Here is a 27,547-nt window from a genome sequence, read left to right on the forward strand (position 1 = left end):
TTTTAAAAATACCCAAAACAGCGGAATTACAAGATGGAAATATAGACTAGAAAGATATTTAAACTTGCTCTGCCCTTACGTCCATGACATTGACTCACTGCGGATCTTTCCAGCTCTTAACGCCGAATGTGCTCTTATGGTTTGATACATGATGGGCTAATGTAGAAGCAAATAACTTTAAATAAATAACTTTAAATAACTTTTAAAAATAAACCCCTTTGTATTGCATTGCATATTGTATGTTCAGGGATGACAGATTGAGAAGCAGACATGCTATTTATGACTGGATGTAACTTTTCATACTTTGCAGTAAAAGTGGCTCTCCTATTAACTTTGTCCTATAAGTGCGGCTCTCGTGAAAAAAATAGTGAAGATCACTGCTTTAAGCAATCATCAAATGTTCCTTTCTCTTGTCACAGTCATGGCTGGTTAGGAAAATACCTCAGATTTGAATTGAAGATAAAGATTAAAGTAAGAAGATAAAGATCTTTCATCATTTGTCACTTTAACACTCCGTGTCTGGTAAGGACACAATGTGACTGGTACATCCCTGTGTTGATCCAGGATCATGTGGCACTTGGTGAAATCACCATAAATCACAGGACACTGCCATCCACGATAAGGAGGTGAGGATTTTGTGTGTTTCTATTGCAGTCCTGGGTGACTTCGGTCCTGGAGGGCCACTGTACTGCAGAGTTTAGCTCCAACCCTAATCAAACACACCTGAACAAGCTAATCATTGCCTTCAAGATCACTAGAAAGCTACATGCAGGTGTGTTTGATTAGGGTTGGAGTTAAACTCTGTAGGACAGTGGCCCTCCAGGACTGAAGTTGCCCAGCCCTGGTCTATGACCTACCGTAATGCCTCCTACCCCCCCTGGACCCCATGTTGCATCCCTACCTCCCAGCACGCTGCAGGTGATGGCCTCTGTGTGTTGGGCCAGGAGTTCAGCTTTAGCAATGGCAGCCAGTGACAAGTAGCTGGACATGTTTCTGCTCAGCTCTTGGTTCCCCTGCTGCAAGAACCGCACTGCCACAGGGACCGCTAATGCCATCACTGGAGGCCTGTTGTAATTCTGGGAAAAAAAATTAATAATAAATCAGCCCAACTGTAGACCAGCATCTCAGGTCACAGATTCTTTCAATTAACTGTAAACTGTTTACTAGTTACGACCAATACAAACTCTGAAGCCTGAATTGAGAAGTTACCAGCGTGTGCTAATTCTGACCAGTGTACGCCAAGATCAGTCAATAACGATTTTAATAGATTCAGAAAGTGATCACATAAGGGTTAGCTGGCTCCTTAGTTAATTTAATAAAAAATAATAAGAGATCCTATATAAGGCATGAAAGGCAGCAGTTAACATTTCAAAAGATCAAACTGAACACAGAAAGTAGGTTATGTGAAATGTTCTGCTGCCCCCTAGAGTAGAAGATGTGAACGTGTCAGGTTGAAACATGGAAAATCAGATGGATATCAAAAGAAATGGAAAGTTGTTTTATCATGAAGAATTAAGTTTTACACCACTGCATAGCAATTATTAAATTTGATACAAGTGGCCAAAATAAAATAATTCGGTTTATATTTCAATCTTCTTCAAAAATATTCATAAATCTAGTTACTGTACACAATATGAGCATGATTTTCAATTCTTCTTCAGCAAATTAAAAGATTTTCCTTTACTGTAAAAAGAATGGTCATTTGCATTCTTGCCTAAAGGGAAAAGGTCCTTGAATATCAGAACTAAAACTTTAAAAGGCATGATTTAGAGCAAACAACATCCAAAGAACTCAAGCTAATTATATAACACCCACTTGAATATGTAACTGCTGCTCAGATCAAAGAGCCCTTCCACAAATAGTTCTGAAGAACTCCGGCATAAGACTGTTCAAGCTGCAGTTCTCTAATGAATACTGATCTTCACCACTACCCAGAATGCTTCACTCTAGCTCAGCCTCTCTCTAAGCCCTGCTCTAAGATTCATGTGTGGCTTATTATATAAGTGAAAGTGTGTGTGTGTGTGTGTGTGTGTGTGAGAGAGAGAGAGAGAGAGGGAGGAGTCATTAAATGGAATGATGTGATAAAGGCACTGGAGGGAGAGTGTAGCAAATATCCAAAGACGCAGGAGAAACTGTGTCAAGCCTGTGAAAAATCTTTTTAAAACAGAAATAATTAAAAAGAGATTATGGCTAATTGCTGTTGTCAGGCGTGTCAGTTCCATTTTGAGACATGCCACTCGACTCCCTGAGACTGAGCGTAACTATTGCTTCAGAATTGACAAATATGGACCCTTTTCACAATTCTGGGGTTCTCAGAAGCAGAAGTCATCATAATTGTAGTCTCAGCCAGTCAGAACGATGCATAAGACACACAAAATGAGACAAACTTTGGGAGTTTTGAAGTCATCCTCTGATGGGTTGATTTTTACAGAATGTCCAGGAGACGTGTTTGTCCCATTCTGAAAAAATTGTATTATTTCTGTTATTGCAGAGACAACGACTTTACATTTTTACACCCCTAAACATGACGCTGAACAAAACAAACCGTGACTGGTTGCTTTACATGTCTTTCAGACGGCCTCTTGGGCGGATCTTGGCCAATGAAATTTGAGATGGAGTCCAGACCTTCTGCCATCAGTCTGAAGGTCTGGGTATTCGAGAGTATCATAAGTGGGTAAATATTTAAAGCAGTGAACGGGAGACAACAGCAAATATGATTTTTGCATTTTCAATTGCTCCAATAGTAAAAGAAAAAAAAGGTGGGTTTCGCTACGGCTATCCAAGAGATCAATTATGCCAGTCAGAAGAGAGAAAGATGACAAATGTACTCGTTCTAACTAGTTCTTTGCCATTTAAGACAAATTATAGCGTACAATTGTACATACATACATATATATACAGTATAAATATAAACAACATAAAAAATATATACATTTTATATTTAAAATGTTAACAATTGTGAAAATTTCAAGAAGGAAAAAACTAAATTTGATCTATGTATGTCAATGGTTCGGATTTCAAAATTTCAAACTGTGTACCATTCAACTCAGTCATTTTAACTCTGATGTACAGTATGATGATGGAACAAAATTTTTAACTTGAAACTCTGGTGGCATCCAAGGAGAGATAGGCACTTCATTTTTACACAAATAAAATGCACTAGTGAGTCGAAGTGTATGCATTATATGATAATAAGGCTGTGTAGTAAAGTACAGGTGTGTAAATTAGAAAATAAACCTCCTTATCAGTAATTTGTTAGCAAATCCATTGACATCACACATTTTTCTTTTTATGTTTATGTTTGGGCTGCGTGGACACTTTTTGGACCAGCTGTACCCTGACTATTAATGTGAGGAATCTGCTGTTATGTTTATAAATGTAGGGAAATCATTTAGGGTCATTTGTGTGCTTTGGCCCTTAAGTGTTGCTCCTACCTGCAAGATGCAGCTGGTGATGTCGGAGGCGATCTTGGCATGGGGTGTGTCTTCGTCTTTGCCCTGAGGCTGGAGGTTATGCTCGAGACAAGACTCCCATAGTGACACAAGAGCTGCTCCGTGCCTCTCAATCGAACCTGTTTCCCTAATGGCTGTAGTGATGCGTGTGATGCAGATCTCCACCACCGCTTGGTCATTGTCATTGGTCAAGTAGTCCTGCAACCAATCACAAATCACATAACTGAATGCATTTAAGACTCTGTTACATGTTGCAAATTTTCAGGTGCAAATGAAATCTGTGCCATATATTGTGTGACAGCAGAAATTCTGCAATGCTATTTATATTAAGGTATATATCCATGTTTTGATTTTATAAAATCTGACACCTAAATGAAAAATATAGTCGACTCTTGCAAACTGCTTTGATTAAAATGGGAGCAATTTAGTTTGACCACACCATGTGTAACTGTAGGCCGTTTCCAGTTACCAAGCTGATGCGCGGTCACACCTTCACAGATCTGGATATATTTAATATTTTGCAATACTCTGAATGTGGCTCATTCAAACAGATTTATAGTGTATTACTGTTTTTACCTCTTTATTATACAACATGAAGTTGTTTTGCACTGATACAAGATTTATCATTCATTTACTATAAATCTTATGTTTTGGATGAAATCTGTGCCATATATTGTGTGACAGCAGAAATTCTGCAATGCTATTTATATTAAGGTATATATCCAGTTTTGATTTTATAAAATCTGACACCTAAATGAAAAATATAGTCGACTCTTGCAAACTGCTTTGATTAAAATGGGAGCAATTTAGTTTGACCACACCATGTGTAACTGTAGGCCGTTTCCAGTTACCAAGCTGATGCGCGGTCACACCTTCACAGATCTGGATATATTTAATATTTTGCAATACTCTGAATGTGGCTCATTCAAACAGATTTATAGTGTATTACTGTTTTTACCTCTTTATTATACAACATGAAGTTGTTTTGCACTGATACAAGATTTATCATTCATTTACTATAAATCTTATGTTTTGGTTTGCATCCATAATGTTTCAATCAAAAAATAAAATAAGATCAAGTTTCTTTATTTCAAAATCCAGTGAATAGGTCTTCTTACATGGTTATGTAATATATAAAACATTTATGGACTGACATCCATCCACTGACTGTTTGTTAAGCTACAGGGTATTTACATGCAAACAGCTTTATTTAGAGTTCTGAAAGCATGAGGTATCTTTAAACTAGAATGTTATGTAGCAAATATTTTCATCTTTGTGGTGTGGCATGTTCGGAATGATAATGTTATGCCAGTGACTGTGGAAAGGAGGACACTGTAGGCCCTGGAGAGAGAAATACAAGAGAAGAGAGAATGAGAGAAGGCTACCCCTGAGATGCTGGATGAGCCCAAATCTGTTTACAAAAGCCAGCCAGAACAAAGAAGCCCAATGAGGCAAGAGGAACTGGCTTTATCACGCTCAGTGACACCAACATTCCTTCAGAAGTTCTCTCATTTAAATTTAAAAGTGTGGAAATGAGGGGTCACCTTATTCAAATTATTCAGATATGCAGTGCTGACAGCGTCAGTGATCAGCTAGAACATGCCATATGCTCTCTAACTTCACTTTAACAGCATAACATCAACAAGGCATGTGATCAGCTAAGGACAAACAGGAAGTAAAGCTTGTTACTTTCCACTGAATATGTCTATTTTTGTTAGGGATTTGGACTTTTTGGCTAGTAGTGTTTTTCCTTTTTTGTGTGTCTGTGTGAGTTTGTGTATCCTGGGCATGGCTATACATGCCTCTCTGTGGCTGATTGCTGAATGTGAATCACCTGCGGCCAATCAACTCGTCTGCCTCCAGTATTTAAACCCTGGGTCTTCAACCATTCTCTGCCAGGTCATTCAGTCTGCGTATGTGGTACTGTGCTAAGGCCTCCCAGTGTCTTTACACCAGTTCTGTGTTTTGTTGGAGTTCTAATTCGGTTTCTCCTGTGATTTAGACCTCACTCCACCTGCATTCTGCCTGCTACGCCCGATCAACAAACTACTCACTCAGCTCTACCAGTGTATCTCTGGCCTGTTTAGTTTCCAGCTCACCTCAACAACAATCTTCAACAGCAAATTAGAGATGGATTACGTTTTTTTTTTTTTTTTTTGCCAATAAATTAATTTGATTTGCAAAGTGTTCTGCTCTTGGGTCCAAAGCTGTGTTTGGTTACAACAATAATATTATTAGATTTATTAAATAGATTTATAATTGATTCTCATTACAAATCTACCACTTGTTGCATTTTCAAATGCACATTATAAGTAGGGCTCGAGATTGCAATAAAATGTATGTTGATAATGATAACGCATAAGCTCTGGTCATTTTTAATCAATATGGATTATTCTAACAGACTATCACACAACAGAAGTAAATGCAACAACAGCCAGTCAGTGCATGTTCATTTTAAGTCTGCATGTCTCTGTGTGAATAAGTGGTGAGGTTTCGTCTATGACAAACACAATCACGCGTAACGCTCATGGAGTTTTCAGCATCCCAATATATGAGGACAGTCCATATGAACTTCATCTCCACAGCTGTTCTGAGATTCACTTCACAAGCTTTTCACCATTTAATAATAAAAAAAACTCCCATCAACTAAACACAGAAACTCTATCTTTGCAAAAATAAAAGTTTGGTTTAACTTGAAGAAATTATGACAGAAATATATTTCTATTGTATACTAAAATGTACTTCTCATTATTATTATTATACATATTATAATTATCTTGTATAACTTCTCAATTACTTTAGTTTCTTGAATTAACGCAATAAATTAATTTGATTTGCAATGTGTTCTGCTCTTGGGTCCAAAGCTGTGTTTGGTTACAACAATAATATTATTAGATTTATTAAATAGATTTATAATTGATTCTCATTACAAATCTACCGATTGTTGCATTTTCAAATGCACATAAGTAGGGCTCGAGATTGCAATAAAATGTATGTTGATAATGATAACGCATAAGCTCTGGTCATTTTTAATCAATATGGATTATTCTAACAGACTATCACACAACAGAAGTAAATGCAACAACAGCCAGTCAGTGCATGTTCATTTTAAGTCTGCATGTCTCTGTGTGAATAAGTGGCGAGGTTTCGTCTATGACAAACACAATCACGCGTAACGCTCATGGAGTTTTCAGCATCCCAATATATGAGGACAGTCCATATGAACTTCATCTCCACAGCTGTTCTGAGATTCACTTCACAAGCTTTTCACCATTTAATAATAAAAAAAACTCCCATCAACTAAACACAGAAACTCTATCTTTGCAAAAATAAAAGTTTGGTTTAACTTGAAGAAATTATGACAGAAATATATTTCTATTGTATACTAAAATGTACTTCTCATTATTATTATTATACATATTATAATTATCTTGTATAACTTCTCAATTACTATCCAGAAGTCTTCCTTTTTCGTTTACCACCCTGCCTCAACTCATCCTGGCTGCTCTGGTCAGTAAGTTCTCTTGATCCTCCAGCTTTGGCCTCTCTGTTGTCTCGGTGAGAAAGTGCAAGCTGGTCATCATCAGTGGATGTCCCTCCAAGTGATTCCCCAGAGATGAGGGAATCATGAGAAGAATCAGTCTGGTGGTCTGATCTCCTCCTTTGCCATTCTCTGCTTTCTGACCTGCCAGAAGTCTTCCTTTTTCTTTTACCGCCCTGTCTAACCTCAACCTGACTACCTGAGCTTTGGTCTGCAGGTGCCCTGGATCCTCCAGGACTGGCCTCATGGTTGACCTGGTGAGAAGGTCCAGGCTGTTCGTCATCCATAGGTATCTCCCCACGTGCTGCTGGTGGGTTATTAGTATGCAAAGGATAAAACCCAAGGGTCGAGGATTCACCCGCAGCATGCACAGTGACGGCCCAGACATCTGTTTGCCAGGTCAGCATGGAGACCAAAGGATTGTATTCAGTGTCAGGTATCCATAGATACAGTAAGAGTTCCCTGAGAGCTCTTCGGGTACGCAGCAAACCAAGACCTGGGTTAGATGCGGTCATGTAACGTGGTAAGCGTACTTCTAGATGCATCAACAGGCCATGCTCGTCTTCAAACTCTACTATAAACACAATTCCTGGAAAATCATCCCTATTAATATCATTCTCCTCATCGTGACCGACAGGGGGTCCAAACAGTAGGATGTGTAGCTCATGGAAGATATTATGAATGTCACCTTGATCCATGTGAACTACACACTAAACAGTTACTGTGAAATGTGAACTAGCATTTTCACTGCAGGTGTCTGAATACTATATCCAATCTTATTCATGCTGTTATGAGCCTCTTGAGGTCCATCTGCTCAATTTATCGCTTGTACTTGGAATTCTTGCTTTTGTGATGACATAGATTGTTGAAATTCTGAGAATTCTATAATCTCTGTTTAAAAAACAACAGGATCTGTACAGCTATATTCTTCTACAATTCTGAATAGACATGCCAAATAACATGAAATTTACTAAAGAGATTTACTAGAGGTTCTATCTTCTAAAAGAATGTTTTTTTTATCCTTGGTCCAGTTTGGTTTATGTTTCTTGTTTTTTGTTTTTTTGTCTATACATAATGTATCCTGCAGTCTAAGGTGAAAACAATGAGTATATTAACAATGATTCAGAAGAAATATAATGTAACTGGCATGACAGGAAGCAAAAAAGAAAATGATCACATGAATTATGATTAAAATACTAAATAGACAAAAATAAACATTTGGTATGAAAAACAACAACATTGTAGTAAATTTCTTGGTGAACTTTGGGGAAATGTTTTATTTATTTTTTTATAAATGGACCCCTTTAAAATCATTTAAGAATGTTGTGCAATGAATTTACTATTTTGGGAGCGGAGTACTCACTGGTGAACAGGATATGACTTTGATTTCCTCCAGGGCTTGGGACAGACAGTCTTCAATCTCGCTGTCATCCAGAGAGAAGAGGTCTCCTGCACGGGACAGGTCTCTCTGTCCCAGCACTAGACGGAACAGCTGGTGCATTCTGGGACAGGCTCAAACTTGAGCAGGCTGCCCCTGCCCTGTGTTACCACGATGACTTGACATGCTCCTGAAATGCACCCAGTATACATGCATCAGACTAACACCTACAAACTGGAACGAAGTAGAGAAGAAGACAACTATGAGGAAGATGAATTAAGGGAAAAAAGGAGACAAGAAGGAAAAGAGGGAGTGAGAGACAACACAAAAAGAAAAAGACATCATTGCATTTAAAGTTCATTGATCTTTGTACATTTTTTATTAAGGACAGTAGGGTTATACTTAGACTTATGAAACTAAAATGATATTCTTTAAAGTGTCTCTATTATGCCATTTTTAAGGTTTCTTGTATTGTTTTGGGAGTCTCCTACAATAGGTTTACATGCATGCAATGTCAAAAAACGCTTTTCGCTTTCGTTTGAAGAAGAGACGAGGGGAAAAAAAGATTGGATAGGGAAAGCTCTGGCTTCGTGTAGACGTAGCCTAAAACCCTCCTTTCAGTGAGCCAACTCTGCTCTGATTGGTCAGATGGCCCAGTCTGTTGTGATTGGTCTGCCGTGTACAGAGCGTGTCGGAAACGATATGGCCATTGCCATAGTTCTGTATTTTGAACATTAGATAGAAAATATAAACATCTATTATTTATCATACTTACAGGTTGTGATTCAGTGAAGCCAGCTGATCCAAATAAACTGGGTACTGAGCCATCTTTCAAGAGCAAGCGCTTTGTGAGTCCTGCATTGAACTCCCCGAGATTAGAGAAGCAGTTGTCAGTAAAATGATGGGAACACGCAAAAAAAAAAAGATTGGTGTTGTACTGCTGTGGTACAGTGGAAAAAATTAATTATGACCACTGATTCTTTGCAGCCTCATCTTTTGGATGTGAAAATTAAATTCCAAATTATTAGTATGATTTTTTTTTTGTCTGCACATATTTGAGTATATGATATTTTTATCAAGATATTTTATCAAATATATATTAAAAAAAAGATTTTCAACACTTTTGTTACTTGAAATAAAATCAAATTTAACTGAAATAAAATAAAATATCATTTAAAAAATACTAAAACTTTACTCCATTAAAACAGAATCCAGAAAAATTAAAACGGGGAAAGAAAGGGAATCCCAAAAAATGTAAACAGAAAAAAATAAATGAATTTGGGGGGAAATTTATAATATTAATACAGATTTCATAGGGCCCTGGATTGGACAATTGGCATTCCAAGAATACTAACATTTAGTCCAACAACGCTAGCACTTTTCACTGTTTGCATTACTCCGCTTGTTTGCCATCTTCTTTAGTTTGGCAATTATATACAAAACTAAGTTTTCTGTCTGAAAAGCAAAATATTTTCAATATCAACCTCCATTTTTTGTTCCTTGAACTTCAGTGCAAAACAAACATCACACAAGCATGAGTGCTGCTACTATATAACAGCACACCTGTGATTCAGTCACAGGCATGAGGCTGCAGGTAACCACAGCTGTCCTGATATTCAGAACAACATCACGACTGTGAGTGATATGATGCTTGAGTGTGTCTACTCCCTGCAACGAATGAACACTTCTCTCTTTTGAATACTTATCTCTTTTTAAAGGCTACCTTAAATATTCTCCTTTTGTTTTCATACAGCATAACACTTTGAAACGAGGTAAATAAGTAAATAAGGTGAATAAATAAAATTGAGTATTTTCATTTTCACTATTCCTTTCAAATATTCTGTATGCATAAAAAAAAATATTTATGACTCTAAAGAGAGCCTGGATGGGATTTCGGGCTGTCAAGCTTCCTGTTAGAAAAATGTTCTCAGAAAACAATTCTGCCAGTGTTTTCCTCGGAGTGAAGCTAAACCTCTGTTAATCTGTAATGTGTTAAACCCGTACCTGCTGGACTCCATCACTCATTAAAGAGTGTAAAATGTCACACGTTCAGTCTCAAACTCTTGAACATGCAAACATGGATGTGTTCAGTCATGTCTCAGGAAGGGCTATTGTATCTATTTTACTCAGCTTGTATCATGCAGATTGATCGTTCATTAGTTTATCTTGGTTAGATAAACCATGCAGCTTTCCTTAACGGTTTCATTTGTTTTTTCTGGGTTTCTTATGTACAGAACTGAAGAGGAAGTGTAATGGACGTTCGTCATTGGAGACAGGGTGGGATATGAGCACGTAATATGATTGACATATGAGCAGCGAAGAGAAAACACAGGCAGGCAGCGCTGGACGCAGCTAATGCTCATCAATAAATCAGTGGGAAATTAATAGAAATGATGATTTTGTCGGTGCTATGCATTTTAAAAATGAAAATGCAGTAGTGTAAACACACCCTAAAAGATACACCATTTTGAACTGATTTATTGTGTTGATTACATTTTGTTCCTTTGTGCAGTGGCTCAGGAGATGAGATTTTGAGTCTGAGAAATGTCAACAAGCATTTTTTTTTTTGAGGTAACGTGTAATGTAATCTTGTTAAAACAAATTTCATAAAAATTGGTATCGAAAAAAGATATCGGTATCGGTATCAATATTGAATATTTTTGAATGACACTCAGCCCAATGCAAGACTCAGCAATGAACAACAATCTGGCAATAAAAAAAATACAACTTTAGAAAGAAAGATGCCTGTCGTGGGCCTCTTGTTTGTTCTTTCATCAGTCAGTGATCCAAACGGATCATAGGTTCTGCCAATCAGAAGGCATTATGAGGCAGGCACCCAATGGTAAGTCGAAAATGCAGTAGTGTAAACACACCCTAAAAGATACACCATTTTGAACTGATGTATTGTGTTGATTACATTTTGTTCCTTTGTGCAGTGGCTCAGGAGATGAGATTTTGAGTCTGAGAAACGTCAACAAGCTGAAAAAAACGAAAGTTTTTTTTTTTTTGAGGTAACGTGTAATGTAATCTTGTTAAAACAAATTTCATAAAAATTGGTATCGAAAAAAGATATCGGTATCGGTATCAATATTGAATATTTTTGAATGACACTCAGCCCAATGCAAGACTCAGCAATGAACAACAATCTGGCAATAAAAAAATACAACTTTAGAAAGAAAGATGCCTGTCGTGGGCCTCTTGTTTGTTCTTTCATCAGTCAGTGATCCAAACGGATCATAGGTTCTGCCAATCAGAAGGCATTATGAGGCAGGCACCCAATGGTAAGTCAGAGTCGCTGAGGAGGTGACAACACAGATGCACTTCACACCCGTCCTCGCATTCCAGAGCTGAGCATCGCTAGGATACCACAGCAAGAATGCTCAGGGACCCTGCGGAGGTCTGACCAAACCACTAATACTCAAATAGAATCCCAATGACTTTATCTGAGCAAGCACAACAGGCTCCTAGTCTGTCAGCTTCTATTTAAAACTGAGAAAATACATTGTCCAACTGCTTATGTAGCAATTACACTTGTCTCGCTCCACAAAAATGCTTTTAACCCACTTGTTCATGTTTCATTTGTAAGCTGAGATTTATGATGGTATAAATGTGACAGTAAAAATGTGACAACTGACAGATATTTAGTGCCCTATGAAATTTGTATTCTTTTTTTCGATGGGTATATTTTGGTGATCAAAAACTATTAATTAAAAGTCTAATAAAAATTAAATTTTAGGGCCCTATGAATTGTTTTATTTTTTTCCCAAATTCAGGTTTTCTGTTTTAATTTTTCTGGATTCCGTTTTAATGGTCGAATTACATTTTAATTCAAAAAAGCAAAAAAAAAGCATGCCTAATAAATTGAATTCCTAAAATGTATTTTACAATAATAGGGGCCTTTTTTTCCTCAGAAAATCTGTTTTATTTTTTCTGGATTGAAGTTTAAATATTGACAGCCAATCAGAATTCACCCAACCTTTAAGAGCTTGTGCATTTAAAGCAGCAGATGACACAACTGCAGCATGTTTATAATAAACATAATGTTACTGTGCTTGATGCTAATATACCGTAGTTATAGTTGTTGTTCTTGGCGTGAATGGGCCTTTAATCTTTTATTGGGTTTCATAAGTCTGTAATGAATGGTCAAATTGCCATAAGAGCAAAAACTATAAAAAGCAAAAACTAGTCTAAATGCACAAACACATGATGACACCCTGGTTTGTAACCGGATAGCTCTGCTTGTGTTGGACAGAAAGCAGGTCACTGGGTCTGGTCTCTTAAACAATCACCCAGTCACAACCCAGTTACAATTAATCTCCAGGTTACGGCTCGGCAATCTCTGGAATGCAGTCTTTAAAAACATGCTGGCATACACATGCTTCAATGCACACATGCATGCACTATGATACAATGCCAACACATGCAAACTGCTAGAAGGAAAAGCAAAGCACTTCTACACAGACTGATGCACGACAAATATTTAAAAGTTGACTTGTGTACTTTTTTAACCTTGTAAAGACTGACATATAAAATAATAGTCCGATTTTTTTTTTTTACCTTTAGACCAATATATATATACATATATATATATATATATATATAAAGTAGCATATTTTGAGTATCATATTTGATACATTGGACTTTACAACTCTTTTGGTATAATAGCCTATGAATAAATAAGTTCTCTATAAAAATCATTAACGATTTTACAGAAAAACATTCAGAATCTGTAATGAAATTAATAGCAGTATGTAAATACTGATACAAAAAAAGACATAAGAAATTATATTCATTTATTAAGATATTTAGCTAAGTTTAATGGTGCAAAGAAAAATATTTAGTATTGCGTCATAACTTTGCATTAATTTATGTCGCAACTAGGCTAAGTTGTAACTTTCGCACAGCTGGTGCAACTGGCCCCTGGAAACAATCCAGAACACCCAAACTAACACCTAGCAACTACCAAGCAAGTTAGCATCCACTCAGCATAGCCCAGAGGAAAATCACCTATACTTCGGGAGAATGTAGAAAGGCAGAGCATGTCATGTTAATGACCATTGATTGCTTGGGAGTTTAACCTTTATAAAAATCACTAACTAAATATAACCAGTCGGGGAGAGAGACTGCCTAACATTGAGTCTTTTGTATTCTTGTCCCCCTCCTCTACTGCAGTAATGGGCACCTGTTGATCACAGTCCCCTTATGGAGACGCTCAGGCTGCCGAGAGCAGATAGAACATCCGTATGATCATCCCATTATACAAATTCCCCCGGTCTCTCTCCATCCCGCCCCACACACCACAGTGTCTGATCACAACACACGGTTTGTGTATGCCGTCCCAGACAGGGTGGGAGTGGGTTTTCTTCCAGGCTCCCGGTCAAAGAGAGGCTTTGTGTGGCAGGGCTGAGGGTGGGAGCAAAGTGCCCATTCATACATTCCTTCACCATCGCAATCAAACCAATGCAGCCCGCCAGAGAATTGTCCTTGAAATTATACCCCTCAAGGTCAGATATTTGGAGCAGAGCTGAGACCTGTAGCCGAGACCATCCTGCAACTGCTTTCGTTGTTTTTGTTGATTTAGATTTGTTTTGGAGAAAAGAGGATGAGGATTAAAGTAAAATGTAAGCTAGTCATGTAAGATACAACTAATAACTTTTTAGTTTTATTTTTCCCAAGTTTGCCATTTTCTGTTTGTATTCTTCACATTTTTAATGGTTTAATAAATTATTTTTTTTACAATCAAAAACGGTGTCTAATCAGTTGAATTTGGAAAATTTTAACAATTTAAAAAACGTACCAGAATTTTAACATTAATAGGGCCCTGAAATGCCAGAGCGCGTACACACCTCACGCACCGGATGCCGTGCGCGTGTTCAAAGCAGTTGGATATAGTGGTGTATTAGAGGTAAAATATGATATAAATACTGTTCGGTTTCTCGCACAAACCGATCGTTTCGTGTCTTAGGACATCAATGTGTCATCACGAGCTGCAGGGTTTAATTTGGATTTGTCTGTGCATGTTTTTTTTGCTCTCATAGATTTTGTTACCATTGCCATGCATTATAAGACTGATAGACTGCAACGGCTGGAGCTAAAGATCTCCGTTTGTGTTCTACTGAAGAAACAAAGTCACCTACATCTTGGATGCCCTGGGGGTAAGCAGATAAACATCACATTTTCATTTTTGGGTGAACTATCCCTTTAACTTCGCATGGCTTTCTCTTCTGTGAGAAGCGAGTGCAGCAGTCATTTTGTCCGTCTAATAAATGCGCTGAATATGCATCTGTGTGAATGGCTTGGTTTCGGTTTGAACCCAAATAAGATCTTCTCCGCATCGAGCTTCTATATTTCTCTAATATTTTGAATGAATAACACAGCAGCAGCGACATTCAAATGCAATAACGTCACTTACATCATCATCACCACATCTCGCGCGCCATTGATGACACTCCTAACATTCAAATGCAAATGTTTATTTTAAATTCGACTAATATTCATTCTTTATTCACAATCTCCTCATCACAGGCAGGCACAGCACTCATTTCAGCATGTGTTCGTGTTTGTGTGTGCTGTCTTGTGAATTTGAAAATTTGAAAAATGCCAAATATCGGCCGATATATCCTATTGCTTTTTACAAACAAAAATACAAAAACATTAATTAAAAGCAATACAACATATACTACATTAAAATGTAAATAAAACACATTACAATAACTGCCTATAATTGGCTCACAGTACAGTAATAAGTTTAATTAGGATAATGCTAATAATGTCAAAAAGTATCTTAAAATTTAGGAGTATCCTAAAATTTAATATTTCATCAAAATATACTTCTTATAATAATATGATTCTTATAAAAATAATTTCTAATTTCTGTGCAGAATAAACAGGCACATAGGCACATGTTGATCCTTACCCTTTCACACATTTTTGTTGCAAAGTGGGTCACACATGCTGGCATGCGAGCAATGTTTGCTTTACATTATCTCATTATGCAGATGCGGCAGAAAAGTGTCAGGAAGACATGCACTACACTGAACTACACAGGAGCTCCACAAAAAAAGAGAACATTGTAATTTGCTAAATATGCTCATGAAGGAATCAGCATGAACAGCTAGCAGAGATGTTGCATTATTTATGGCCTGCAGTACTGCAGCTGCTGTACAGGAGTGGATGACAGGAACAATGCTGGAAGTTGTTAGCAACTCATATACTGCACATGAAGTACAGATACTCACACACATTCCTTGCAATGGCCTCATTCCTGCACACACATCCACACAACACTATTATGGCTAAACAGACAAGTTCCAGCTTTGGCATGGGAACAAATATGGGAAAACATGATACAGCTCAGAATTGTCTAAGGCTACATGAGCACTGCAGGTAAATATGGATGCCACTTCTGCCCTGAGTGCTTCCTCTCATTCTTCACACACAAAGTTTGGTAAGTTGTAGAGAACTTAAAGTCACCATGAAATCAAAATGGAAAATTCTTATTTTTTAATGGAATACTGCAGTGTTTATTATAAATAATTTATCCGTGCACGTCATTATTTTTTTCATGTGCCCTCAATCTTTAATCAAAAAAGTTAACCTCCCCTCCCCCTCAAAACGACTCCTCTGCTCTTCCGGTCACGAGCTATGGCGCAAGGGCGGAGCTAGTGACGTGAGGGGTAAACGCTGGGATAAACGACGAGGAAAAGCTGAAGCTGATGCTTCAATTTATAGCACTGACACCAGTCATGAGGGAGTACGATACCCCTAAACATTGAAAAGATATTAGGATATTACGTCAACATTACTCTTAGGACATCGCAAACTAATTTTTTTCATGAATATGACTTAACCTGATGGAGGACGCGCTCAGTCATTCAGGCAGTCTCTCTCTCTCTCTCTCTCTTGCGCGCGCGCGCGCTGTTTAGGCATGTTTAGTGCCGTTGATCATCGTCGTCATCCTTAATAAATAAAACATTTATTCATGCTTGGGTGTCGGCTGTGAATCCAGTGGAGAGAAATCCCCCACCACTAACTGCAAACTGGCATTCAGATCTGCCTCCATTTTGTTAGCAATATATATATATATATACAGTGGGTACGGAAAGTAATATAACAAAGAGTGAAAAATTTAAGGGGGTCTGAATTCTTTCCGTACCCATTGTATATTAGTTTTTTACTTGCCAATGGCGATTGTATTGCCAAGGTGTGTGTAGAGGGTTGCCTTTATCAGCCCACTTACTATGAACTTGCATGGACAACCCAGTCTTAATGTTCGTTGAAATACCCGCGAAAACTAGTGATAGGAAATCCAGTTCATTTCCGTATGTTTCGAACAGTTCGATTCATAAAACCGAAACATCTAGCATCCAAGCATAGCTATTTTACTTTTATTGTGGAGTTGCAATAAAGCCATATGTCGTAGTTTTAGTGTGTCGATAAAACTGCTACAGTCGTCAACTCTACTCCAATTAGTTTTAGTTGTAATATTTCTTCTACTTTGTTATTAACTTCTACTTTGCTTTTCTTCATGAAAACGCGAAGAACGGTTCGAGAATTAGGTTACAGGAAAGTCTCGCTAGAAAAGAGCTGGTGGTGCGTTCACTAGTGTTGGGTCGTTCTTGAACGATTCATTCATTTTGAACAAATCTTTAATGTGACTCGGGAAGAACGAGTCGTCTCGGGGAGTGATTCGTTCAGTCGCGCATGCGAAACATCCTATAGGTTCTGTACTGGAATTGGTCAAGTAGTGGTCTGAATACTTAGGACCATGTGATATTTCAGTTTTTCTTTTTTAATAAATCTGCAAAAATGTCAACAAATCTGTGTTTTTCTGTCAATATGGGGTGCTGTGTGTACATTAATGAGGAAAAAAATTAACTTAAATGATTTTAGCAAATGGCTGCAATATAACAAAGAGTGAAAAATTTAAGGGGGTCTGAATTCTTTCCGTACCCACTGTATATTAGTTTTTTACTTGCCAATGGCGATTGTATTGCCAAGGTGTGTGTAGAGGGTTGCCTTTATCAGCCCACTTACTATGAACTTGCATGGACAACCCAGTCTTAATGTTCGTTGAAATACCCGCGAAAACTAGTGCTAGGAAATCCAGTTCATTTCCGTATGTTTCGAACAGTTCGATTCATAAAACCGAAACATCTAGCATCCAAGCATAGCTATTTTACTTTTATTGTGGAGTTGCAATAAAGCCATATGTCGTAGTTTTAGTGTGTCGATAAAACTGCTACAGTCGTCAACTCTACTCCAATTAGTTTTAGTTGTAATATTTCTTCTACTTTGTTATTAACTTCTACTTTGCTTTTCTTCATGAAAACGCGAAGAACGGTTCGAGAATTAGGTTACAGGAAAGTCTCGCTAGAAAAGAGCTGGTGGTGCGTTCACTAGTGTTGGGTCGTTCTTGAACGATTCATTCATTTTGAACAAATCTTTAATGTGACTCGGGAAGAACGAGTCGTCTCGGGGAGTGATTCGTTCAGTCGCGCATGCGAAACATCCTATAGGTTCTGTACTGGAATTGGTCAAGTAGTTCACCTGTTTCGAGTCTTCATCACGTGACAGCCCCATAAGTTTAACCTATGCAGTCTGAGCCGGAAAGAGAATTGATTAGTTCATCTCTCGAGTCTTCGGGTTTGAGTCGTTCGTTCATCACGTGACAGCCCCATAAGCTTACCCTATGCAGTCTGAAAGAGACTTAATAATAATAACCAACTCTTTATTTCCTTTGTTAAAACATTCAGTGTTATGGAAAAGAACCATCATGACAGAAATTTGCATCAACAGTATGGTGAGGGATGTAACATTTCAGTCACACGCTTGAGGAATTCGGCCAATCACAACGCACTGGATAGCTGGCCAATCACAGCACACCTCGCTTTTTCAGACCGATGAGCTTTGTAAAAATCGACGCGTTTCAGAAAGGCGGGGCATAGAGGAGAAACAATAATGTACAGTATGTGGAAAATAATGTGTTTTTTGAACTTTAAACCGCATGAACACATTTCATTACACCAAATACACAAAATAATGTTCTTTTTAGCAACATCATATGACTCCTTTAAAGCTTATGGGGCTGTCACGTGATGAACGAACGACTCTAACCCCTAGACTTTTAGACAATTAATTAATCTTTTCTGTTTCTTATAGCACTTTTGTATTGATTGTAGTTTGATCAACGTTTGCGTAAGTAGTAGATCTGTTAAGGAAGTAACACTTTAATTATATTTCGCTAAAATGAACGAAATGACTCGAAAACAGATTCGTTCATTTTGCTGAACGAGACTCAGAAATCTTCTTCCCGTCACGTTCACTCGCGAACCGCTCGAACACATTCGCACCGATTTGTGAACGAACTGCCCAGTCCGATTCATGAGCAACTCGTTCAGGGCCGATCGGTTTCGTGAACCGGTTTAATCGATTGATTCGTTGAAAAAGCCAGACTCGATTCACGAACCGTTGCCAAGCTGACGATCGGTGGAATGCGCGAGGAAGCCTTGCAACATCAATTCAAGATCATGCGTGCCTTATTCATCTTTCAGGACTGACGTTACGTTACATAGCACAGACATCAACAGTGTGCACCTCCAAATGTAGCATTAAAACTATAATAAGCATATGATCCATATCTGCAAAAAAATTTTTTTTATATTTAGGCTAATATTAATTTTGCATTGAGATCTTTTGCACGTGATTGTGTATTCAGAGTGCCCGCGACCACAACAGTTAGTCTTCTTTGTCCAATTCTGAGCACAACGATATAGCCTACATGCATTCACTGAATCTGATTGTCAGCAGAAGGATGTGGGGTTTCTCAACTTTAGCTGGGACCAGCTGATGTCAAAACACATTTCCCCAAGCATCATGAGCATATACAGGCTCTCCAAACACTCAAGGTCACTCACCCGTTTTCTGTTCACCAGTGCGTCTGATATTAAAAACGAGAACGCGAAATGTTGGTTTTCAGAAGAGTCCAAAGCGAGATGCTCGCTGTTTCTACCAACTTCTCCCACAGGACGCAGTTTTATTTCCAGTCGGCGGAGAGCTGTAGGCGGCCGTTCCTCCGCCGTGTGGTCAGAACATGTGCTGTTACATTTAGCAACAGGTGCATTTCTGAGGCCCCGCAGGGGACCTTCCCCCCTGAAAACCTTCAGCATCTCCACCACATATCAAATGATGCATTGTGTTTAATAACATTATGTGGTGGGTATTACACTGATTCCTTTGTCTTTCTTAGGCTATCTGACTCTATGTTTCCTAAACACACAATTACTTAATATTCTGAATCTTTTAGCATAATTTCACAAAATTAAAGAAACAATGCTTATAATATATTAACCTTGATTTTTTTCTTGTTAAACACATTGTATTTCATATGATGTCAGTCTGAATGTTTCCTTGGTAAACAAGTTCATTAAAACGTTGAGGAACATATTGACACCGTTTTATTGATTGATTTATCTTTGTTCAGGTCATTTTTGCATCCGTTTTAGACATGCAATAATTCATTTGTGGGGCGGGGGATGATAAAGGCATAGAAAATGTTTTACAAATCCATTGAATATAAGAATTTTCTTTTTTAAATCAAGCACTGGTTATAATATCCATGTATGATATATTAAATGAGATTGTTATGACTCAGTCTAAACATGTCAGTGTGAGAAAACACATTTTGAATGATTGATTCACGTTATAAAACCTTTACAAAAGTCAGAATAAATATAAAGTTATTCTAGGTTTATCATTTCCCTTTCCTCCAAAACTTAAACACTCACATTGAGATATTAATTTATTGTTTACTATATTTACTCTAATACAATTTTTGCTTGATTATATTTGTGATTAAATCTATAATATTTCGAGGAAACTTACAGAGACAGTTGATGAAAATACATTTGTAAGTTGGAAGATGAAGAGAGAAAGCTCTAATCAAAACCATCTAGTCTACAAAAGTTGATAGCTTGAGAAATATACATCAGTTTCTGTGAATCTATTAAATGAGTCCCATTCCTCATTCAGCAACCAGAATCACAACCTGTACATCTTTTGGAGGAATTGGTGTAAGTATTGTGAATATAAGTGGGTTAATACATAAAAATAACATTAAAATTATTTGTGAATGAATCTTATTTGTCTGGTAAAACCTTTACCAGATTAGTTTTACTAGGATTTTCGCAAACTTTTGACAGGACTGGAACTGATGAACAATCAAAACAGATCAACAACGCATTTTGATTTTGTTGATCACTAAATATGCGTAGCTCAAACACTGTTGTTGCATTTCGGCTGTATTTATATTGAGCTGAATTGTCATTTTATTTCAAATGTGCACATTTTTACTATTAAAGGGGTCATATGATGCGATTTTTAAATTTGTCCTTTCTCGTGTTACAAGCTCTTGGTGCATAAAGAAGATCTGTAAAGTTGCAGAGACTAAAGTCTCAAATCCAAAGAGATATGCTTTATAAAAGTTAAGAGTCAGCCACGCCTACCTAAAACGAAACAAGCAAGCCCTGTCCAGATTTAAAAAGTAACGCAACACATTACTTTCCATGAAAAGTAACTAAGTAACGTAATTAGTTACTTTTTTATGGAGTAATGCACTATTGTAATGCATTACTTTTAAAAGTAACTTTCCCCAACACTGTTTACCATTACATCACTTGCTCACCAGTGGATTCTCTGCAGTGAATGGGTGCCGTCAGTAGTCGTCCAAGCACTGCTTTTGCTGGCATTTTAAACGCACACCCTCCCCAAATAAAATGTAGCCCACATGGAAGCCAATAATCATAGCTCAAATACTGCCAGTGAATTGCATTTACACATTTGTGCTATATCTATAACTAGCTAAATTGAGGGATTTCATCAGGGTACTGATTAAGTCATACTCGGTAGTAGACTTTTATAGTGACTGAAGGCAACTACTCATTTGTTTTTGACCCTTGACAATGTTAATTTTGGACTTTAACCAACACAAACTGGAGCTTGGTCAATAAAAGGACAGACTGAGTCAAACAATTACTTTATTTATGTTCAGGTAAAAACATGAACCTGATGCAGTAAATTATTGCAGATCTTAGAAACCAGCACATGAACAATGAGGACAGGAGGGCGCACAGCAGCACCTCCTCCTGGCCACAGACTGCAGTGCACACCACGGTTTGTTCCAAGCCAGCAGTGCAAAAATAAACTACAGCAAGAGGGGGAAAAAAAATTAAAGAAACAATAGAGAAAAAAAAAAAAGACAAAAAGGTAGACGGTCCCACCTCAAACCGGGTGTGAAAACTGCATATAAACTTTATTTTATTTAATGAACTTTTTTTAATTATTTTTTTGAAATGCTATCTGGCCATGAAACCATAAAATAAGACCAGCCAATTCTTTTAAATGAATTTCTTGTGCTCAGCTACATTATGGGATTAAAGCCTGGCTTCACCAGCCAAGCAACTTCAGCAGGCCCATCATTAAGACCTTAAGTCCCCAAAAGTCCAGCAGAGGCACACTACTATAACCATATAGGAGTCTATTCATCCAACACAATGGATACATCTTTTTTTAACACGGAGCTGACACTTTATGAGAAATGTCGGCCAGAAAACTATTTCAACTTGGGTTAAAAAAAAACAAAAACAAATAATAATAATATATAATAAAGATACTACACTTCCAACACCACCCGCATTCAACCAACTGGAACTCTCTTACACATTCAAAATTCTCTCAAATAAAAAGGAAGAAAGTGACAAGAGGAGAGAGAGAAATTAAAGTGGAACCAAAACGTAACAAGACTTTCGGGGGTTTAATACAGAACAGAGGGGAAACTGGGCAGGAGAGCACACAGCTATTCTATCAAATGTGTCGTATAAGCAAAATCTGCAAATGTTTGTCTGTACAAATGATCTTTGGAGCTATAGGAACCCTCGCCGGGTTGATGGATGCCCCCTCCCCAACAGGAACACACAGTGAAGATGTCATTCACCAGGAGAGAAAAACAAAACAACAAAAAACATCCCTTTTTTTCTTGATGCATCATGTCACAAATGTCACCCAGGTTTACTCCTCTTTTTTTCGGCTTGAACATCTCTCAACTACTGATATATTTTTATAATCTGCTCCGAAGTGTTTCTTTTTTAAATGTTTTCTCTCTCTCTCTCTCGGTCTTTTATTTTTTAATCTGATGAGTCGCATAATACCCTTTCCTCCTGGTTAGGAGTCAAAAGGAAGTCTCTTATGTTCTATCGTTTAGTTTCTGCAAGCTGCTTTTCTTTAAACAAGTAGGCTGTACATATTTTGCCTCAATGGGGGTGTTTTCAAAAAGAAAAGAAAAAGGGCAGGGGGAAAAAACAAAAGAGGAAGAAGTCACGATTTGTGTGGTTCTGCAGTGAGTTGATTGAAGGCCATTTTGAGTGAGAGGGTGCAGGAGGTGAGATCAAGACAGATGGAAAGACTGCTGGCCCTCGCGCGCAGCAATCAACAGTTTCTCGCGCATGATCTCGATGCTGGAGTAATCCGGCAGTTTCAGGTAGTTCACACACGTCATCACCGACGGAAGGAAGTCGTCCGGGTTCTCCGTCAACTCGAACGTCTTCCGAACGATAGTGAGGGGAGGGTTTAAACTCCGGAATCCTGAGAAGAAAACACAGACACGTTACATGAGAACATCTTCCTGATGGCTTATACTCTGTGGATAGAAATGGTTCCTCACCTCCGACAGGAAGTCTGGGGCTGCCTGTGACAAACTGCAGGAAAAGTCTCTGCTGCTCTGCATCAAAACTGCTCAGCACCTCAAACAAGAACCGCACTGCACGGCTACAGACACACAACAACATTTCTGTCATTTATACAGCCGGGAAAGTTACGCGACTATAATGCATGTTGTGATTAAGCATCTATTGGTTTTTGGTTAGGCTGGAATACAGTACACAACATGAAAATATGTTCAGATTTTAAAACACAAGGCATCAAACACTTGCCAACTTGGTAAATGGTCACAGAGAAAAACTAGTCAACGTACACTAAGGCTCACACACTACCCCAGATCAAGACACTCTAAATCAGGGTTCCTCAAATCTTGCCTTGGAGGGCCAATGCGCTGCAGAGTTTAGCTCCAACCCTGATCAAACTCACCTACCTGTGTAATGATCCTGAAGACATTGATTAGCATGCTCAGGTGTGTTTGATTAGGGTTAGAGCTAAACTCTGCAGGAAAGTGGATCTCGTGGGCCAGATTTGAGGATCCCTGCTCTAAATGTAAGCTCACAGAGAAACACTGCTAGGAGACACATGACAAATAAAAACAATGTCTTCTAAAATTGGCTTATAATTGCTAAACTGGACAGAATGAGGCTTAATATTTGTTGTGAGGCGTTTTGAATCCCTCTGAAGACCGAAAAGTCCTAGCAACACCTATGTAACCCTATGCTTTGAGGATTTTTTTTTTGTTTATTTGTAGTTTTATTTTTTCTCAGAAAAGTGCATAGAGTATATTCACTAGTGCTGTGTTCAAAATATCGGTACGACGATGTATCGTCACAGAGATTTGACGATACGAGTATCGATACAGCTCACACTCAATAAACGGCTAAAAAATATGTGACCCTGGACCACAAAACCAGTCTTAAGTCGCTTATTTGTAGCAATAGCCAAAAATACATTGTATGGGTCAAAATGATTGATTTTTCTTTTATGCCAAAAATCATTAGGATATCAAGTAAAGATCATGTTCCATGAAGATATTTTGTACATTTCCTAAATATATTAACACTTAATTTTTGATTAGTAATATGCATTGCTAAGAACTTAATTTGGACAACTTTAAAGGCGATTTTCTCAATATTTTGTTTTTTTTGCATCCTCAGATTCCAGATTTCAAATAGTTGTATCTCAGCCAAATATCGTCCTGTCCTAACAAATCATACATCAATCGAAAGCTTTCAGATGATGTATAAATCTCAATTTAAAAAAATTGACCCGTATGACTGGTTTTGTGGTCCAGGGTCAAATATAGTGTGTGCCCATCGTACACTAGTTGATTTTCTGGCCAATATCTGCAGACTGGCTTTGACTTTGGTCAACCAGCATCAACTAGTGTCGACTCCTTCAGACTGCAAATCAGGGCAAAAGTCCCATAGTGTATTCCAGCCGATGCAGGCATGACTTTATACCTGTCATGTGTGTAGCCGTGGTCCGGTCTGCAGCACTCCATTAGTGTCTTCACATCCCAGGACTCTGACTTACTGCCACATAACAACTGATCCAGCTGTAAAGGGAAAGCACATGAAAAGAAAAGATTTAACGAAATACAAATTTCATTGCAAAACCACCAGTTAAAAAGGTCATGAACTGCATATTTTTTTATATTTCCTGAGGTGAACTTGCAATGTTAGTAGGACTTTTACATTGGTGTTTCATTATTTGAATACTCTTTAAATGGGTGCATCTCCTTCAAGACTTCAATGTAAATGCTGACTGCTGTTTTTGTATAACGTGTATTAAATTAGTATTACAGGTGGAACTCTTCTGAAATCTTTCACAATGTCTTTACCATCACAGCTGTTGAGAACTAATCCTTTAAAGTGTTGTTTATAACAATGGATTTAGATCTACTCTCATTGCATAAAAGGTTGCAGCACTCAGCATTATAGTCAATAACATTTCTGCAAAGACCTCGCCATCGCACCGCATTTCCTACACTCGAATGACAGCTTTTATCATAATTAACAAAGTGCAAACCTGTTATTTTAATATTATTTATATATTAAGGACGGAAACTAGGGGTGCTCCAATCAGGATTTTTAAGGCCGATCACAGAAAGCAGTATCTGCCGATACCGATCTTTTTAAAGCCTTCTTTTTATCATTTATAACGATTTATAGTGATACTCCAATCAGGATTTTTAGACATTTATTCAGGGCCTGAATTTCATTTTTGAAAATGGGGGGAATTCCCCTCTTAGGTGACTCTTGTGAGCGGGGATCCGTGGCTGTTTACCACAAACACAACATTTATCCATTATTTTGATTTCAAATCCTAACATTGTCACTGAAAATCCTTTTTCAGCATTGCAATTCTTTTTTTACACAGTACAGTAATTCAATCTTTCACAGACATGTTTAAACAATAAATATAAGCAACACATTATTCAATACTTTTTACTTTTGCATTTACTTCTAGATTTATATATTAAGTTGCTCAAGCAAGTGGCAAAACATTTAAACTACATTTCTTACGTTATCACAAACTTACCACTGACAGAAATAGTCATCTCTACTGCCTCTCCTTTTGCATTGAAATCTTTATTATAAACAATCATGCGGTTCATAAAGAACTTTGTTTTCCTACCTCCACGAGTGCCATCTATTATTGCCTTGTTTATCTAAAAGTGCTCTTTCCCTTTAAACCTAGCCAAAAAGCCATATGTGTTGACTGAAACACAGTAGACTTTAATTATGTGCATTTATGGTGTAATTACTACATTTTCGTGTCAATCCATGTTCATATTTACTGCAAACAATGCATGGTCACTTTAATTCAACACTTGCAGCGCAGCAATAGACTCGGTGCGGAAATTATCTCTGCACTGCTGCAGACGCACCGCTTCTGAACACACTGCTGGACCACAACCATGTGCAGTGATAGCTTTAATCTGTTAACATGAGCGCGGAAAAAATACGCACCACGTATGCACTGCAAACAGAATAATGTGAACCTGGCATTATGTGTGTGCGCTGCGAGTGTGCATGAGCGCACGGTCTCCAGGAGAGTGTGCGAGCGCTGAATGGTTAAACACTGGCAAGAATTATAAAGTAATGCAATTTATAAACTTTAGTGACGATATGACACTGCCTCGATAGTGCAAGTGACAATTCCTGTGTCAACTGTGCAGCATGCAGCTCGCTTATAGACAGACGCGATGTGGTGATTTAAATACATTTGCGTATTTTGAGAGAGAAAGAGAGAGCGCGCATTAGATCTCACACACGGTTTGAAAATGACTTTATAAGTTATTTAATTAAGAAATATGAAGGTGAGTACCTCACCCTTCAGCATTATAATTATTTTACCCGTGCCGGACAGAGACTGAGACGGTGCAAAAGCTGAATAATCAAAGCCTGATGATTAATATGTGAAATAATCAACGATTTTTAGTTTTAAAATCATTAGATTAATAAATTGTATTTTGAGAGAGAAAGAGAGAGCGCGCGGTGATTCACTCACGCCGTTTGTGAAATTAGATCTCACACACGGTTTGAAAATGACTTTATAAGTTATTTAATTAAGAAATATGAAGGTGAGTACCTCACCCTTCAGCATTATAATTATTTTACCCGTGCCGGACAGAGACTGAGACGGTGCAAAAGCTGAATAATCAAAGCCTGATGATTAATATGTGAAATAATCAACGATTTTTAGTTTTAAAATCATTAGATTAATAAATTATCAAAATAATTGATAGTTCCAGCCCTATTCATACTTTAGGTTAACATTATTTTCAGTTTTTATTTTAATTTGAGTAATTTGTCCTTTTTTTTTTCTTTTTTTATATGTATCAGTTTTAGTTTGTCAATTTAGTAATTATTTTATTTAAGTTAGTTGCCAAGGCAACATTTCTTTTTAAAGGGGTCATATGATGTGATTTCAATTTTTCCTTTCTCTTTGGAGTGTTACAAGCTCTTGGTGCATAAAGAAGATCTGTAAAGTTGCAAAGACTAAAGTCTCAAATCCAAAGAGATATTCTTTATAAAAGTTAAGAGTCAGCCACGCCTACCTAAAATGGCTCATTCTAACACGCCCCCACATACCTACATCACTATCTGGGAAGATTTGAATGACGCCGCCCAAATGTTTACGCAAAGAAAGGCGGCGTAACTTTTATTCTTGCTGTAGTATTGTTGCTCAAAATAATTGATAGTTCCAGCCCTATTCATACTTTAGGTTAACATTATTTTCATTTTTATTTTAATTTTAGTAATTTGTGCTTTTTTTTTCTTCTTTTTTTATATGTTTTAGTTTGTCAATTTAGTAATTATTTTATTTAAGTTAGTTGCCAAGGCAACATTTCTTTTGCCAAAGAAGATTACAAAGAAGATCTGTAAAGTTGCAAAGACTAAAGTCTCAAATCCAAAGAGATATTCTTTATAAAAGTTAAGAGTCAGCCACACCTAC

At 37.5% G+C, this 27,547-nt stretch overlaps 2 protein-coding genes across 3 annotated transcripts in view; both read right to left on the minus strand.

The window, feature by feature from the left end:
• veph1 (ventricular zone expressed PH domain-containing 1) overlaps window positions 1-19,380 on the minus strand; it is a 110,450-nt gene extending 91,070 nt beyond the window's left edge. Inside the window, exons 1-4 of one of the 2 annotated variants that reach the window (XM_016241391.1) lie at window positions 19,288-19,380; window positions 8,357-8,561; window positions 3,435-3,650; window positions 902-1,076 (exon numbers count right to left, since the gene is read on the minus strand). In XM_016241391.1, coding sequence (XP_016096877.1) covers window positions 902-1,076; window positions 3,435-3,650; window positions 8,357-8,494 — 529 coding nt within the window. In that variant the 5' untranslated portion in view covers window positions 8,495-8,561; window positions 19,288-19,380. Of the gene's footprint in view, window positions 1-901; window positions 1,077-3,434; window positions 3,651-8,356; window positions 8,690-19,287 lie in introns of those variants that run through there. The other variant, XM_016241390.1, reaches the window with a different exon arrangement.
• A 2,011-nt stretch (window positions 19,381-21,391) lies between these two features.
• LOC107557818 (E3 ubiquitin-protein ligase TRIP12) overlaps window positions 21,392-27,547 on the minus strand; it is a 60,791-nt gene continuing 54,635 nt past the window's right edge. Inside the window, exons 32-34 of the mRNA XM_016241368.1 lie at window positions 24,547-24,641; window positions 23,088-23,191; window positions 21,392-23,008 (exon numbers count right to left, since the gene is read on the minus strand). Coding sequence (XP_016096854.1) covers window positions 22,812-23,008; window positions 23,088-23,191; window positions 24,547-24,641 — 396 coding nt within the window. The 3' untranslated portion in view covers window positions 21,392-22,811. The remainder of the gene's footprint in view (window positions 23,009-23,087; window positions 23,192-24,546; window positions 24,642-27,547) is intronic.

The sequence above is a fragment of the Sinocyclocheilus grahami genome, unplaced genomic scaffold (assembly GCF_001515645.1).
Source record: "Sinocyclocheilus grahami isolate Dianchi unplaced genomic scaffold, SAMN03320097.WGS_v1.1 scaffold621.1, whole genome shotgun sequence".
NCBI classification, from domain to species: domain Eukaryota; kingdom Metazoa; phylum Chordata; class Actinopteri; order Cypriniformes; family Cyprinidae; genus Sinocyclocheilus; species Sinocyclocheilus grahami.